The sequence below is a fragment of the Neopsephotus bourkii genome, unplaced genomic scaffold (assembly GCF_033783945.1).
Source record: "Neopsephotus bourkii isolate Nb327-2 ecotype Australia unplaced genomic scaffold, CSIRO-AGI_Nbou_v1 NB_804, whole genome shotgun sequence".
NCBI lineage: Eukaryota > Metazoa > Chordata > Aves > Psittaciformes > Psittacidae > Neopsephotus > Neopsephotus bourkii.
Window position 1 is genome coordinate 2,865,161 of NW_026901300.1, and position 15,122 is coordinate 2,880,282.

Here is a 15,122-nt window from a genome sequence, read left to right on the forward strand (position 1 = left end):
CTCTATGCCCAGTAAGCCCAGCCTGCCCAGAACCCAGCCCAGCACTCTGATTGCATGGGCATTGTATGTTTGAATAGTCTGATGAAACACCTCCTATTTTTGTATAAGCCAGCAATAGACTTATCCCCTATCCCCAGAGAGAAGTATTTTAAAAGTAGTAAGTGCAAAACACATCAAGACTGCACCAATTCCTTAGACATGTCTTTTGAGAGTGAAACGCTCCCGGTTCTCTTTCCCCACGCCGTGTGCGTGGGCTCTGTTGGATGACAGGCAGCTGCCTGTTGTTTCCCAGGGCTGTGAGCTGTCACTGGCACAAGCCATGGTTTGGGCAGGAGAATCGAGGTGCCCAACTGCTCCCTGCAGCCCTGGGGCTGCTAGAATGTTTGCAGACACAGCTGCCATTCTGCCTTCCACTGTAGGGATGGGCACGAGAGGGCTGAGACCTGGCTGCTCATCACTCACACCTCTGCTTCAGGAAGCTGTGTTTGGAGGGGTGCCCATGACAGCACGGAGGAAGAAACAGGGTGACTTATTACAGGTTAGTGAGCTAAAGTGGGCCATGTTGTGCTCAGGACTCAGCAGGGCAGAGGGGAGAGGAAACTCAAATCGATTTGCAGCAACTCTGCTTCTAAAACCCGTTCTGCAGTGACTGAGATGGAACAGGGACATATACCTGCCCCAGCCTCTGCAAATGGAGCTGGTGTCTCCCTGGTAGGAGCTGAGTACAGGCTGGCACTGTCTGGTTTGTGTCCTGGTGAGCTGAAGAGGACCCAAGGCTGGGAGAGCTGTGGGCACAGGAGCTCGTGAGCTGGCAGACAGCATAAGGGAAGCTGCTTGCATTGCTTCAGCCAGGGCTTTGACTGCAAGGATGCCTTCCAGGGCCAGCCCGGCCAGCTGGGAACTCAGCCAACGCTAAATTCACACCATTCTTTTACAAATCAGGCTGGTAAGACAAACACGAGGCATAAACTGGTGTGATTTCCATAGCAACCTCAGCAGAGGTTGAAAAGTCTTTTGTAAACATAAGGCTGAACCTGAGGATCAGCTCTGATTTTCTTCAGGGAAAACGGAAGAGCACAGGGGCTTAATAAATTCAGGTCATACAAACAACCCATAAATCTCTGAAGGAGCCATTCCCAACCTCTCTGCTCCCCTTTCTGTCACCCTCTCCGCATGCACAGCACGGAGCTGTCTGAAACCCGGAGCCCAGCTTCACCGCTCCAGCTTATCTCCATAAACTACACAAAGGCTTATGCCCCTCTTCCATTGCAGCTGACCTTTACTAGCTAATTCTCTGACGCACACACAGCCCCAGCACATGCCATGCCATTTCTGCAGGGCCACAGCAGCTCGAGAAGACATTTGGCTTGCAGAGGAAGCCTGTATCGCAGCCAGCTCCTCTCCCCACTCATGCCTTCCTCCAGCCCGGTCAGACACGCATGGATCTGGGTGCAGAAGCCTTCAGCTGGTCCAGGCACCGCTCCTGCAAAGCCCAGCTGTGAATATGAATGCAGACAGTGCAGTGTCCCCCCGCTGTTACCTGCCTGCCCTCCCCCAGCGCCCGGAGAGGCTGCGCCATGGGGAATGGTGCTGCTGTTCATCACTGTCAGCAGACAAAGCACGGGCAGCGCTGGGTAATCACCAAGTGACACGCACAGATGGTGCAGGCAGCCTGCCCTGCCTGCCGGGGAGGCACTAGAAGTCCTGTATCAGAGAAACATAGAATGGAATAATAGAATCATGGAACAGTTAAGGTTGGAAGGGACCTTAAAGCTCATCCAGTTCCAAACTCCTGCCATGGGCAAGGTCACCTCACACTAAACCGTGCCGCACAAGGCTCTGTCCAACCTGGCCTTGAACACTGCCAGGGATGGTGCATTCACCACTTCTCTGGGCACCCATTCCAGTGCCTCAGCACCCTCACAAGGAAGAACTGCCTTAGACCTAACCTGAACTTCCCCTGTTTAAGTTTTAACCTGCTACCCCTTGTCCTATTACTACAGTTCCTGACGAAGATCCCTCCCCAGCATCCCTGTACCGCTTGCACCATCACGGGGAACCGATTTGGCACGGCTGAGCCTGCCGGGGAGAGGTTAGTTGAATCCTCACCCTCCTGTGAGGGCTCTGCCGAGCACAATGCGGCAGCTCACAGACCCACAGCCTGGTTTGGGCCGCAGGAACCTGCGAGCTCATCCAGCTCCAACCCCAGGGACACCTCACACTGGACCAGGCTGCTCCAAGCCCCATCCCCTCCGGCCGGGCTCCGCCGCCATGACAGGCCCGCCGCAGCCTCGCACAGCCGGGGCGCGTCGCACGCCGTGACGTCACGGGAGGGGCGCGGCGCGGCGCAGCAATGGCGGACCCCTCGGCTCCGCGGCCGCCCCGGCCCCGCAAGGAGCCGCAGCCGCTCGTCATCCCGCGCAGCGCCGCCGAGGAGCAGCGCCTCCGCCTCGAGCGGCTCATGAGGAACCCGGTGAGGGCACTGCCGGGACTCTGCACCCCGCCCGCCGCGGAGGGGCCGGGAGGGGAGAGGGAGACCGGGACACCCCCCCCCCCCCGCGGGGGTCCGTGAGGGAGCGGGACAGGGATCCGGACCCCCCTCCTCCCGGCTCTGTGAGGGGAGGAGAAGGCTGGACCCCGCGCTGCCTCCTGCCCCGGTCCGTGAGGGTAGAGGGACCGACCTCCCCTTCCTCCTCCCCGGGTCCGTGAGGGAGCGGGAACACACCCCCCACAGTCGCTCCCCCGGGGGCCGTGAGGGAGCGGGCCCGGTGCTGCCTCTATCTCCCCGGGTCTGTGAGGGGACAGAGGCCCACAAGCACACAGTCCGGGTAGGCGTGAGGGGAGGGGGACCCACCTTTCCTGGCGTGCTGTGAGGGGAGAGACCCTTCTCCCATGGGGAGGACTGGTCCCTGGTGCTCTGCCCGCTGCTGCTTTGAACAGGGGGGAGCAGGACCCTGGTTCCTCTAAGCGGGTGTTTTGATCCTTGTCCTGGGGAGGAGGTGTTTGTCAGGTGGAGACTGTCACCCTCCCTCTGTGTGGGCTGGAGGAGGCTGAGACATCCCGACACCGTGTTCTTCCTCTGACCTTGTGCCATGAGTTCTCCCTTCCCTGCTTCTCCCTGTCCTCCATAGATCTGGCATGGAAGGTGCACAAATGCTTTTCCTTGTTTCCCAGACTACTGGTAGTGGGAGCATAATCAGTTTCTGCACTGCTTGGAGGTGCTGATTTGCTTCTTTCTAGTTTCCATACTGAAAAGCAGCACAGACACTCCTAATCCTCCTGGGGTTTGTTGACCTACAGGCCTGGATGGGGGTCAACAGAGAGAATACCTCCCGATTCTTGTTTTCTGCCTGCTCCTGATCCCTATGCATGAATGAATTGCTACAGCTGGGCTCCTTCTGAGATCTGATGGAAGAGGCTGTTGTCAGACATGCACCACCTTCCAGCAATGGGTTAAAATTGCAGACTTTGCTCCTAGAAGGTGCTGATGACTGCTTGGTTTGTTCTTGCAGGAAAAGACTGTCCCAATTCCTGAGAAACTGAACGAATGGGCACCACGACCTCCCCCGGAGTTCGTTAGAGATGTGATGGGTAAAGACAATACTCTTCAGATAACTCTAGGGTCAGCTGGATAGAACTTAGACAAGTGTTTTAGCAGAAAAGGCCAGAGATGGTTTTCTGTTGTTGCTCATTTTGCTAAAGAGAAGAGGTATGAAATATGCCTCGAGAATTGCTTTTTCAGGTTTTCTTTGGTTCGTGGGTTTCACTTCCCTGCTTGCTGTAAGAATGCAAAGTGCACAATGCCTGTGGCACTGCAGCATGTGGAGTGCATGCAGTGAAATAAGTGCTGCTCTGGTGATGACAGGTAAATGGTGATAAGTAAATCTGGCCTTTCCAGGGATATGGGAGTGCTCTGGAAACTTATGAGTTCCCTCTTTTGACTGCTTTGAGTCTGAGTCTCAGGCGGTGAGAAGCAGACACGTGCAGAGGATATGATTGTACATGGTCAGGTAGGGAGCTGGCAGCTGTACAAGGAACCCAACAAGAGTGTTCTGCTTACACTTTTAGCTGCAGGGATTAAATGTAGTAGTTGTGGTATAAATTATGTCAGCATGTAGAATTCTGGCTTTCTTTGGGACCTTCATCCTTATTAATGATCCTTTCTAGAACCTGACTTGTTCTTATTGCAGAATAATTGATCTTGGACTAAAGCCTTTACACTCTTTTGCTTATTGTAATTCCCTCATGGCTTTTTCAAATAGCTTTGCTGTGGGCTTGAGTTGAGCTGTCTTGTTTTTCTGGGAGGACCTGATGTGCTGGGATTCTCTTGGTATCATTCTCTTGGTATCTCTTGGTATCATCCCTGTTGATCCCAGCTGCCATGTTTTAATCACTGTGTGTCTTCTTTGAAGCATGTATTTGTGTGCTTTGCATGGAGAAATGGCTCGGGAGACAGGGGAAGAGGATGGAGTGCAACGTTGAAAGCTCCTGTGAGACTTCAATGTGCAGACTGTTGCCAGAAAGAGAGAGCTTTAGGGATTTCACCTAGGAAGAAACAGTCAAAAACTGTTGGTGGTATCTGCCTTGCATGGGAAAGTTTAATACGATGGGGTTTAACACCTTTCTGCTGACCTTTATTTTTTGTATGAGATGCTGAAAATTAGTCAGAAGCAACTTCAGTTGGATATTTTAGCTCACCTCTGCCTCTAAGAGAAGGGGGTGTGCATTTGATCTCTAGCTCTTTTACTGCTTCAATGCCCAGCTAAGCCCAAATTCTCTCTAGGGGAGTAACTGATCAGTAGAAGCTGCAGTGATACACAAGTGTGAGGTTTTGCAGCTCACTTTGGCTTTTGATTGTGCATGAGTTGAGCTTCTGTATGAAATTGTGATGCACTCTGTGTTTGTAAATCCTCATCTTACAGTGCATCTCCTTCCTCAGCATCTAGCTATAGTCATTTGTGAGCATCTACTGTGCATTATTTCCTGGTAGACTAACACTTCTTTATTGTAGGTTCCAGCGCTGGAGCTGGGAGTGGGGAGTTCCATGTGTACCGGCATCTTCGTCGGCGAGAGTACCAGAGGCAAGATTTCATGGATGCCATGGCTGAGAAGGTCAGGAGGACTCGCTATCATTTCCAAACCCCAGCTATTTGATGTTCATTGCAAATCTTTTTTTTTCCTTTAAATTCATGTACAAATAATTCAGTTCCAAACCACCCCTTACCAGAGGAGAACTGTAGGAGTGTGTGATATGTGGTGTCTTTGTTGGTATCGAAACATTCAGTGCTTTGTGTCAGATGTGCTCCATCATCTCTGTTCACTGGAGTCCTAGCACACAGTAAGACTGCACATGAATGTGTGTTCTCAGGGTGCTTTGAAAATGCTTTATAAACTAGAAATTCCTAATGTCACTGTCTTGCAGAGACAGAATTGAAGCAAGTGCCTGTGCGTAGAGTTTGAGTCTCTTTCTGTTAAGTCTTGGTTGAGTAGAATAGCACTCTTTCAGAGAGCATTAATATTCTACTCTCTGTTGGCCAAGATCAGTCCTTTGAGCCGTATGTTAATGTTTGTGTCTCAAATTATTCTCTTGTTTTTAGTGAAACATTTTTAGGGCAGAAGCCCAACCTCCCTCATCTGTTTTGGTGAGGATACCTCCCTCTGAAGGCTTCAGTGTTTGGCACAGGCTGCAGGTTCAAAATGCTGTAGTCGTCCGTAGGAATATGGCTCTTGTATAAAAAAGCAGCCAAACAAAATCTGGCAAAGCTCCCTTCTGTATTTTGCTAAAAGACTTCTCCCTAAAAGGACATGACTTTTAAGAGAAGTATTTTAACTTAGATTGTGACCAAAGTGTGACATGTGATCAATTACAGCAAAGACTAGATGAGGAATTCCAGAAGAAACTGGAGAGGAATAAGATGATTGCAGAAGAACAAACAGCAAAACGCAGAAGGAAGCGGTAAGGGCAGATTGTTCCCAGGAGGCTTGACATGGAAACCCTCGTGCCCCGTGCCTCATCTGTAGCTGCATGCTTTGGATAAATGCTATCATTCTGTGCCTACATCTATCAGCTAAGAAGTCTGGCTGTGGAAATTGATTTTGTTAATGTCACTGTTTGGTTTCTAAAGGTAGCTGTAAACATGACAGGCCTTGCTGGCATGGTTACTTTTCACTGCTTAAGCAGGTTTTGCTGACACTGTGGTGTTGCCTGCAACGTGCCTCACTGCATATTTGTTGTAATGATGTCTGGAAAGGTTTGTATGTACAGCTGGCTTAAATAAATACCTGAAACAGCTGACACCAAGCAGCTTAAGTGCAAAAATGGGTGCTGCTTAATGGGTACACATGGGGGTTCAGACTAGCGGAGCGTGGTGGGGCCTGATGCTGTCTACTGTGCACTCAGTGTGACTAGTCCAGTTCAGTCTGTGAATACTGAAAAGGCCACTCATGGGTGCAGTATTGTTAAAATCAGGAGCTGCCTCTACCTACCTCATTGAAATGCCTGACAGGTCAAGTCTAGCAAGTTAGATGGAAAAATAAATATTGAATCCATCCTTCTCTCAGGTTTTAGACAAAGACAGTTACAGGATTGATGCTCTCAAGAAATAGTCTGAACATTGTAATGCAGTGACACAGGAATTCAAATTCCACAGTTTGTGTCCACCATACGTGTCAGAAATAGCAGGGTATCATGGCTCAGCTCTTTCAGAGGGTCTGGCCTCTCCCTCCTTCAAGAAGGGGTTTACACATTGTAGCTGAGAGTTGCTGCAGAAAGGCCTGTGCAGAGTGACTCACTGGCATGTTAGCACAAAAGTGCACAGCACAAACACTGTTGCCATCTTACTTTAATTTAGTGTGGTCCAACAGATGGCCAGCAAGTCAGATCTGGCCTGCTGCCTTTTTTCTGGCTGAGATGGAGAACAACTGTTCAAACAGGAGATACTGCCTAAACACTGAAATCTCCTTGTCCCCCTTATGTAGGGGTGCAGGTACCAAGTGGCTTTGCCCTGTAGGAACCCCTCTGCATTCCCCTACTGCCCTTTCTCTTCTGTTGTAACCTAACAGGTACAGTGCTTGGCTCTCTGTTTCAAGAGTTTGTTTATGGTGTTGAGAGAGGAACATGAATCCCAGGTTGCTCTGCCTTTTGTCTGCATTTAGATTGCCTGGTTACCTTTGCTGGGTAAACAGAACTGGTTTGTATGAACTGAAATTCACTTTTACCCCTAATGTTACTCCTAGGGCTCAACATATTGATGAAGTATAGCCAAAGACGAAAGTCAAAGCATAGCGCATTAATTTTTGTCAATTAAATTATATATTACTGATGATGACTTTACTTTTTTTCAATGCTCCATTCCAGCAGCCTGGGTTTTGAGAACTTGATCTTTAAGACCCTTTCCAAGCCAAACCATTGTATGGTTCTGTTTTCTCTGTTTATTAGGGTGGGTAGCTAAAACGCAGGGGTAGTTTCGTTTTTGTTCCTTCTGTGTTCTTGGAGATTCTTATGTATCATAGCTTTGCTTGCAGTGGCATCATGGAAGACTTAAAATAATCCATTAGATTAAAAGCAACATAGAAACTTTTCTGTTGACCATATGTCTAAGTTTGCTCTTGCTGAAGTTTCAGTTTAAATTCAACTTCTCTTCTGAAGTCTGCTTTTCAAAGATGTCTGTAACATGTCCTTTATCAGCATGTGATTGAATGTGTGGAAGCATTACAATGTTGGATTTGCAGAAGAGTCTTTTCCTTTGCCTTATAGTCAGAAGTTAAAAGAGAAGAAACTGCAAGCTAAGAAAAGTAAACTTGAGCAAAAGAAGCAAGAAAAAGGTCAGTGACATTTAGTTTTCTTTTGTGAAGACTTAGTTCTGTTCCCTCATTGAAGCCTAAAAGGGTTTGTTCTACCCCTGCCCCAAGCATTCTTGATACAGTGATAAGAAAACTGAGCCATAAGCTTGTTATTTTAGCTGATGTTTCAAAAGTCCTCTTTGAAAGCCATCTATATTGAGATTTAATCTTCCAAATAACTCGTCTGCTTGAAAATATTTTCCCTTTATTAGGGAAAATTTTGGACAGCAAACCTTGGAATCAGAGTTTGTTCAATGTGGATTTTGTTTTGTGGATGTTTTGCCCCAGCTATTCTGACAAACTGCAGATTTAGAACATAATTGCTAAAAAAGGCACTATTGTTAAAGGTGTTTTTTTTTTTTTAAGTATATTTTGAATGTGTGTGGGAAAACAGGTGGGAAATGCACAACTTGGACAGCAGGAAACTGAGGTCTGATTTTGTGTGTAAGAAACTGAGTCGCCTTGGTGCCATCTGTTCCACGTGACTTATTTCACGTAGGAATAAACATGAAAAACCTGATTGCCTCCATTATCCTGCAGTCTTGAAAACTAATGTTCAGCCATGTCAGTGTAACTGCTTGCTCAAACTTTCCAGTACTTGTTGCTTCCTTCCAGTCAGCATATTTTAGCTTGCACCTTCAAATAGTCCATCATGGATTAGCACTAACCCTGCAGTAATTCTTAAAGCACTTGCTGGTAATTCTGGTGGAACAGTGACTTGTCTGGAAATTCTGCCTTATTTCTGCTGTGCTTTTCAGAATTGGATCTGTTTCAATCAAACCATTGCCAGCCTCCCATAATAAACATGGGAGAACAAATTAAACATTAGGTTAATTTTACTTGGGACATCAAGTGAATGTAGCACAGTGGATTGTTTGGGTGTTTTGTTTTGGTTCTGGGGTGTTTTTTTCAGCTACTTGTTGATGAACCGTGACTAGGAGGAGAATTTAGGTATGAATCAATGTACTTTTGTTCACTTTGAGTGAGCAAAACAGAATACTCATCTCTTTAGGGAGTGGTGGAGAAGGGAGCTGGCTCAGGGACTGCCGTGTGGTTTTGTTTGGCACAAGGCAGTCATCCCTGGAAGCCAGAATCCAAACTCCCCTGTCTTTAAAACAGTTCTTAGCTCTTTACAGTTTGTGGTTCTCTGTTTGAAAAAGAAGAGTAACTGGGGGAGGTGGGGAATAATCAGTGGAGATTGAAGCCCCTAAAAGCCATCTTTAGTCTACTGAGAACAGGTTTGTCTTTTTCTAGTTTTGCATGTCCAGGTTGAAATCTGAGTTTTTCCAAGTTAATTGAAGTATATTGGTTGGATTTTCGCAGGCAAGCATTGATTTTCCTCTTTAAATGATAAATAAAACCTCCGAGTTGCCATCTTTCATCTTTGTTGTAGTAAAACCATTAAGAATAAAGGGTGGCACTATATAACGATCAGCTGTTAAAAGGTGCATTAGGCCCCTAATAAAAAATGAAAGTACAGACCTTCACCACGCGGTGGCATCAGATCACTGATCCTAAATGCTCCGTGTAAGTGGTCAGAGCAGGAGCTGGGTGTGACTTGGCCTGAGAAACTACAGTAAAGATGCAAGAGCTGCTGGGAGCAGAGAATGGCTGTTAGTCAGGTTCCACTTTATGCTGTACCTAATTTCCATTGTCTGTTAATTAAATTCTAGTAGTTGTTTTCTGATCTTCTAGCAGGCTTCATGAGTGTCATAGAATCATACCATAGAATGGGTTGGGTTGGAAGGGACCTTGAAGCTCATTCATTTTCAACCCCCTGCCATGGGGAGGGACACCTTCTGCTAGAGCAGGTTGCTCCAAGTCCCATCCCACCTGGCCTCCTGTTTCTTGTGGCCCTCATTAATCTTACCCATGTCTTAACAAGTTCCTGTACTTGTGTTATAAAACCCAGTCTGTAAAGTTAATGGCACCTTGTAGAGTTTCTGTAAACTTGGAAAATGTAGAAACACCCTGAGCCTTGCCCACAGCTCCCCAGTGCTTGCAGTCTCTATCAGTACTCTGATACTGAGAAGTTCATGCTGACACACAGAGGTGAGGTTGGGAGTGAGGCTGTCAATCACTTCAGCATTTGACTGCCTCTGAAATAACATACCATGGGAGGTGGAGTTGTTAATGATGGACTTGGCACAGTGGTAACACTGGAGGTAAGGGAATATTTCTCCAAGGGAGAATTTGATATTCTGAGCTCTGCATCGCTCGGTAGAGTTCATAGAACCTGATACATGTTTCCTTAGTATCTGGGACTACTCTGTTGTGAGATATGTAACAAGGAAGACACATGGGAATATGTTACCCATCCCTGCTAATTAGTGTGACCTCATACACATTTGCTGAGCACCTGAGGTTATTTTGTTGTGAAATCCTTAACAAGGAAGACACATGGGAATATGTTATCAATTCTAACTTGTGTTTTCAGAACCTGACCAATCTCAAGAGCAAGCCAGCAGCGAGGATGATGATGAGGATAGCAAGGAGGAGGAAGAGAAGGAAGATGATGCTGAAGAGCCAAGCTTTGTGATGGGAAGAGGATGAGGCCTTTCAGGGACAGCTGGAAACACTGTTCATCGCTTTATATTCAGGAGCATGGAAGTCTTTCATCTCAGCCAAGCAGAACCCATTGACATACATTGTATCTGCTTCACGGTGAATGACCTTCACATCACAGGCCCAAGAGATACCGATAGAGAAATGCCAAATAAGAGATTCTTTTCTTAATTGCTTGTATAACTGCTGTGCAGTCTGCTCGAAGTTTGCTCTAAAGAGTCAGCCATAAGTCTCTGTGACCCTAGAGTTCTTTCTGACATGGCCCAGAGTGGTTTTTTGGTCTAAAAGCTAAAACATATCCATTACCACTTAAGGAAAATATTACTGTGAGGGCTACGTATTCTACTTATGTTGAAGGTGGTAGCAGTGGGATATGTGAATCTAAGGGAAGAGTTTAACCTAAAGTAGAAAAGTGGTCTGTAGCCAGACTCTCCTGCACTGTGAGTGTTGTGAATTTGGGGTTTTGTATGGGGTCATCTCTAACCCAAAGAAATCAGTTTATGTTGCTGGACAAGTTCTATAGATTTTTAAGCAGGATCCCTTTTTTATGGCTAAAACTTTCCCTACTGTTTTTCTTCCCTGATTTTTTAAATGAATAAAGGGGATGTGTTGGATTGTTCTTTTTTTGTTGTTGTTGTTTTGTTTTTGAAGAGGATTTCGGTAAAATAGAGATGCTTGCAGTGCTGAGTGATGTGGCACACATGAAAATGAGGGTAAAGGTGTCAGCTGCATTTCATTTCCTTTTTGCTTTTGGATTGGAACAATATATTTTCCCAAAAGATTACATCTGTAAAGCCTCCAAATCCTGTGGCAGAAAGGCTTGGAAAGGAATGGTTTTGCATGTGTTTAGCTTCACATAATGATGCCTGCCTTGCTCTCTTGCTTTGAACTTTGGGTTCCCTGGTAGGAATCCTCACATCCATATGTATATATATAGTTATTGGTGCTTAAATGAAAAGCATATGCAGCAGTGGTTTTATTTGTAACTTGTGGTGTTGTCTTTTCAGTGTATCTTCTATTAGAAGTGCCTGCTCTCTTTCAGACATGCTCGTCCCAGGACCTCAGCATCCAGAATGTGGTGCTACTTCTCCTCAAGCCTTTGTTAATGCCAAATTATTTCAAGCAAAAAAAAAGAAAACAATAAAAAGGGATAATCTCTTTTTAGATTTAGCCTTTGTTGAACAGTGCTGCCAGAAATCCTGCATGTTGCCTGAGCTGGCTTTATGCAATGGCTTTTCAGTGGTACTGCCATGGCAGCGGGGAAGCAGATGTCATCAAGTGCAAGCAGTGTTTGTGTTTTGATCGCCTGTAAGTACCCAAAGACTTCAGAGCTGGGTAACTTCTGAGCTGCGAGGCCTATATCCCACCACTCCTTGAGTTAGAGATCAGCATGGAATTGTTTTCTGCTTTATCTCCATAGAGGCAAGTGCTTCAGAGTAAGCTGTGACAGTGCTTTGTTCTCTGATACTTCAGATGCAGAATGGATGCTCTGCTGTTGGCGTTTTCCCTGTGGAGAGATGAGCTATGAGAACTACTTCACCTGCATCCCCTTTAGGGCAGGTGAACTCGGTTGATTCTTTGGTGTTGTAGGATGAGCTGTAAAATCGTTGTCATGTTTTGTAGCTTTCGTGGATGGAGAAGTGGGAGTTTCACAAATAAAGACTGTTCTGCCTCTGAGCGTGTCAGGCTTTCAAGCTGAATAATTAAGTGCTGTTTTGCATTAAGTAGAGCAGACATTGCCGCATGAGGACACGGCTCTCAGTCACGAGGAAGATGGACTGAAGCTTTTCTTGGTGAACTAAATGTATTCAGGTTGTGTGGCTTCATTCTGCCTCCTTAAGATGCCATCATTACCCATGTTGAATTATTCATACCCTTCATTTCCTAGGGATACCACATTTGTAGGTGAAATCCATAAAAAGCAAAGAGAATGTGTTGCTGAAGGTGGTATCTGCTATATGGTCTTTCCTGCTGGGGTGGCTGAGTGTAGCAGCAGGAGGTGCATTTGATAGGTTTTGCTATGAGTTCTGGAAATTACTACTCTGTGTTGTGGTTTGTGTCAGTGCCACATCTCTTAAGAGTACAAAGTCACTTTAGAGAGAGAGTTTGAAGGGCTGGTTCTTAGTTAAGACAAAATACAAGTACTCTGTGGCCTCAAACTGAGGAGCAGAAAAAAGGAAGCGCTCCCTTAAGTAGTGAAATGAGGATCACCTCTACACTTGTTTCCTATTCCAAATACAGCACTGCAAAAGCTTGAAGCTTGAAACTGCCAAGGAGTTTGATCTGCTTACGTTAAAATTACTGTTCTGGATTCTCTCCTAGAGGAGTTCCTCTCCTTTCTCTGATGGAGACTAATTGCCAGGGGCTAAAGCCTGCTGCTGTTCCATTTCTGTGTGTGCTCTTGCAAGCTCAGGACCCTGAGACAGCAGTGTTAGTGCTGAAACCAGGCAGAGGTATTCGTAATCTCAGAGGTGAAAAGCCCACTCAGGGTAACAAATGTACTTGTCTCTGTAATAAGTGTTTAGGCATAGTTTGCCTTTGTCTTTTCCCTCCCCCAGGCAGAGGGAGTTCAGGGAGATAGGATTGTGGTGTGATAAAGCCTTTTGGCATTTCCTTTATCTCATTTTCAGGGAAAGAGCTTCCTCCTCTTTCCCCATCAACCTTTTGATAGGTTCATACAGGATTTCCCGGTGAGTCTGTGCAGGAGGGATGTGGGGACACTGCAGGCTGCCCCTGTACCCCTTTGAGCAGGGGGTTCTGCCCGTGCTTCACTCAGTGGGGGCACAACCCAGCGCTGCCTTTCGACTTATGTGAGTGTAGATTTTTTGCTGTATCATTAATAACTGTAATAAAATCACATTTACACCCCATTGCCTGGGGACATTCTCTGTGGGAATACCTAGAGGCAAGAGGTCCAGACCGAGTAACGTTTTTAGCGGGGAGGGCTCCATGAAGCTCGGGAGCCTAGCACTGACTGTTCTCTCCTGCAGATACGCGTTCAGAGGGAATATGCGGATCCCATCCCGTTGCCGGATCAGCCCCGTGGCGCCGGGGGACATCCCGGGATGCGCTTCCCGTGCCATCCATAGGTACCTCCGTCCCCGCTCCATCCCTGCTTGGCGCTAGGGGACCTGCAGCGCGGGAAACGCCCTTTTAGCCCCGCCCCTCCCGTCCAGGGGACCAATGAGGTAGCGGTCACATGAGGTGGGCGGGGCGTCGTTCCCGCACCCCCCCCATTTCCTGTGTGGTCACGTGGCGGTGCGCGGCGTTGCCGTGGCAGCGGTGGAGGCGGCTCCGGCTCGCGGGTGCTCCCGGGGCGCCGCGTCCGACCCGGCCCGGCCCAGGGCAGCCAGCGGTGAGCCGGGGTCGAGGCCGGGCCGGGCCGGGGTGGGGGGGGTGCCGTGTTCCGGCCCGAATGCCCTGTCCCGGGGGTGGTGGGTGTGGGCAGCCGGCAGGGAAGGGGGTCCCGTCCCGCCCTGCGGTGTTGTGGAGCTCCCTTGGGGTGGCACAGTGCAGGCCGGCTCTCCGGGGTCGCATCCTGACAAAGGGCTCCACGGTCCGCGGGGCTGTAAGGGAAACACCGCCAGCCTAAGGTGCGGGGCAGCCTCCGGTGCTGTTGGAAGGGGGGGGGGTGTCTCTGGTGTGGGGAGGGAGCTGGTCCCATTCTGCCTGCGGAGATGGGGGGATCCGTGGGATGCCGGACAGGGATCTGGTGGTAGGAGGTTTTGTCCTGCCTAGAGAAGATCCTCCGTCCACAGTGTCTTTGGAGCGGACGCTGTGGGGGTCTCGTCCTCGCCTGGGGATCCCCTGTCTGAGGGTGCTGTTGGAGGGGAGATCCTTGCTGTGTGCGGTCACCTCTTGCCCGGCGTGTGCTGAGAGTGCTCGGGGAGGAGGAGAAACGCCCTGCTCATTTGATGCCCTGTGAGCAGGATCGCTGCCGTGGTGGTGGGGAGAGGGGTCACATCCTGCTCGGGAGGTGATCCCCTGTTGTAAGCTGCGGGGCGTTCACACCCTGCCTGGGTGGTGACATCCCAGGGAGGGGATCACAAGCCAAATGAGAACATGTGAAGGGATTTCCCATAGTGAAGAGGGGCTGAGCTTGGGGGCCCAGTGTAGCAGAGGAATAAGGAGTAGTGGAGCCTGGGGTTAATTACAATATGTGGGGCCTTGAGTGATGCTGTGCAGAGGCGGAAGACACTGGTACAAACACTGATGAGTCTGAGGGGGAGGCTGGCATCCCAAAGCCAGGCAGGGAAGCTGACAGCGCTGCTGAGACAGCAGTCTGCAAGCGATGGTTCAGAGCATGCCAGCAGCAGGAGGGGGATCCACAAATCTCAGCCCTGGCAGCATCGCCTTCATTCCCTGCTGTGAAGAAATCCCTGCACATGGGCTTGCAGCTGCACGGGGGCAGCTGAGGTGTAAGGCACAGCAAAGGCTTTCCCTGCGATGCTGGATAAGTGATCCAAATGGATATGAGGGAGTGGGACCAAAGATACGCAATGCAAGTGAGTAATGACACAGCTGGGATGGACACAGAGCTGGCTGTTAGGCTAAGGAAGAGGTCTCCAGGGGAAGTTCTGATTCTCCACCCAAAACTCAACAGCCCTGTGCAGTAAAACCCCATAGGATACTTATTTCTGTAAGAGCAAGCATCCTAAAGCTTTAACGTTGCAAGGCAGGAGCATGAACTCTCCAGAATAACTCACCCTGATGCA

General features: G+C 48.3%; 1 protein-coding gene across 2 annotated transcripts; it reads left to right on the forward strand.

Annotated features, from left to right (window-relative positions):
* The first annotated feature begins 2,320 nt into the window (after positions 1-2,320).
* On the forward strand, positions 2,321-11,026 carry PRKRIP1 (PRKR interacting protein 1). 2 transcript variants are annotated; one of them, XM_061355528.1, is made up of 6 exons: positions 2,321-2,473; positions 3,513-3,591; positions 5,012-5,112; positions 5,871-5,956; positions 7,757-7,824; positions 10,267-11,026. In XM_061355528.1, the coding sequence occupies exons 1-6, from the start codon at positions 2,354-2,356 to the stop codon at positions 10,284-10,286; spliced, it is 474 nt and encodes a 157-aa protein (XP_061211512.1). In that variant the 5' UTR covers positions 2,321-2,353; the 3' UTR covers positions 10,287-11,026. The 2 variants fall into 2 exon arrangements, with proteins under 2 accessions (XP_061211512.1, XP_061211511.1); XM_061355527.1 differs by having other exon boundaries at positions 10,280-11,026.
* Positions 11,027-15,122: the final 4,096 nt, after the last annotated feature.

Excerpts from the sequence above, each read along its gene's own strand:
- PRKRIP1 (XM_061355527.1), top strand. The coding sequence starts at position 2,354 with ATGGCGGACCCCTCGGCTCCGCGGCCGCCCCGGCCCCGCAAGGAGCCG. Across the intron at positions 3,592-5,011 it reads GTTCGTTAGAGATGTGATGG|GTTCCAGCGCTGGAGCTGGG; the intron begins GTAAAGACAATA and ends TCTTTATTGTAG. Across the intron at positions 5,957-7,756 it reads GCAAAACGCAGAAGGAAGCG|TCAGAAGTTAAAAGAGAAGA; the intron begins GTAAGGGCAGAT and ends TTTGCCTTATAG.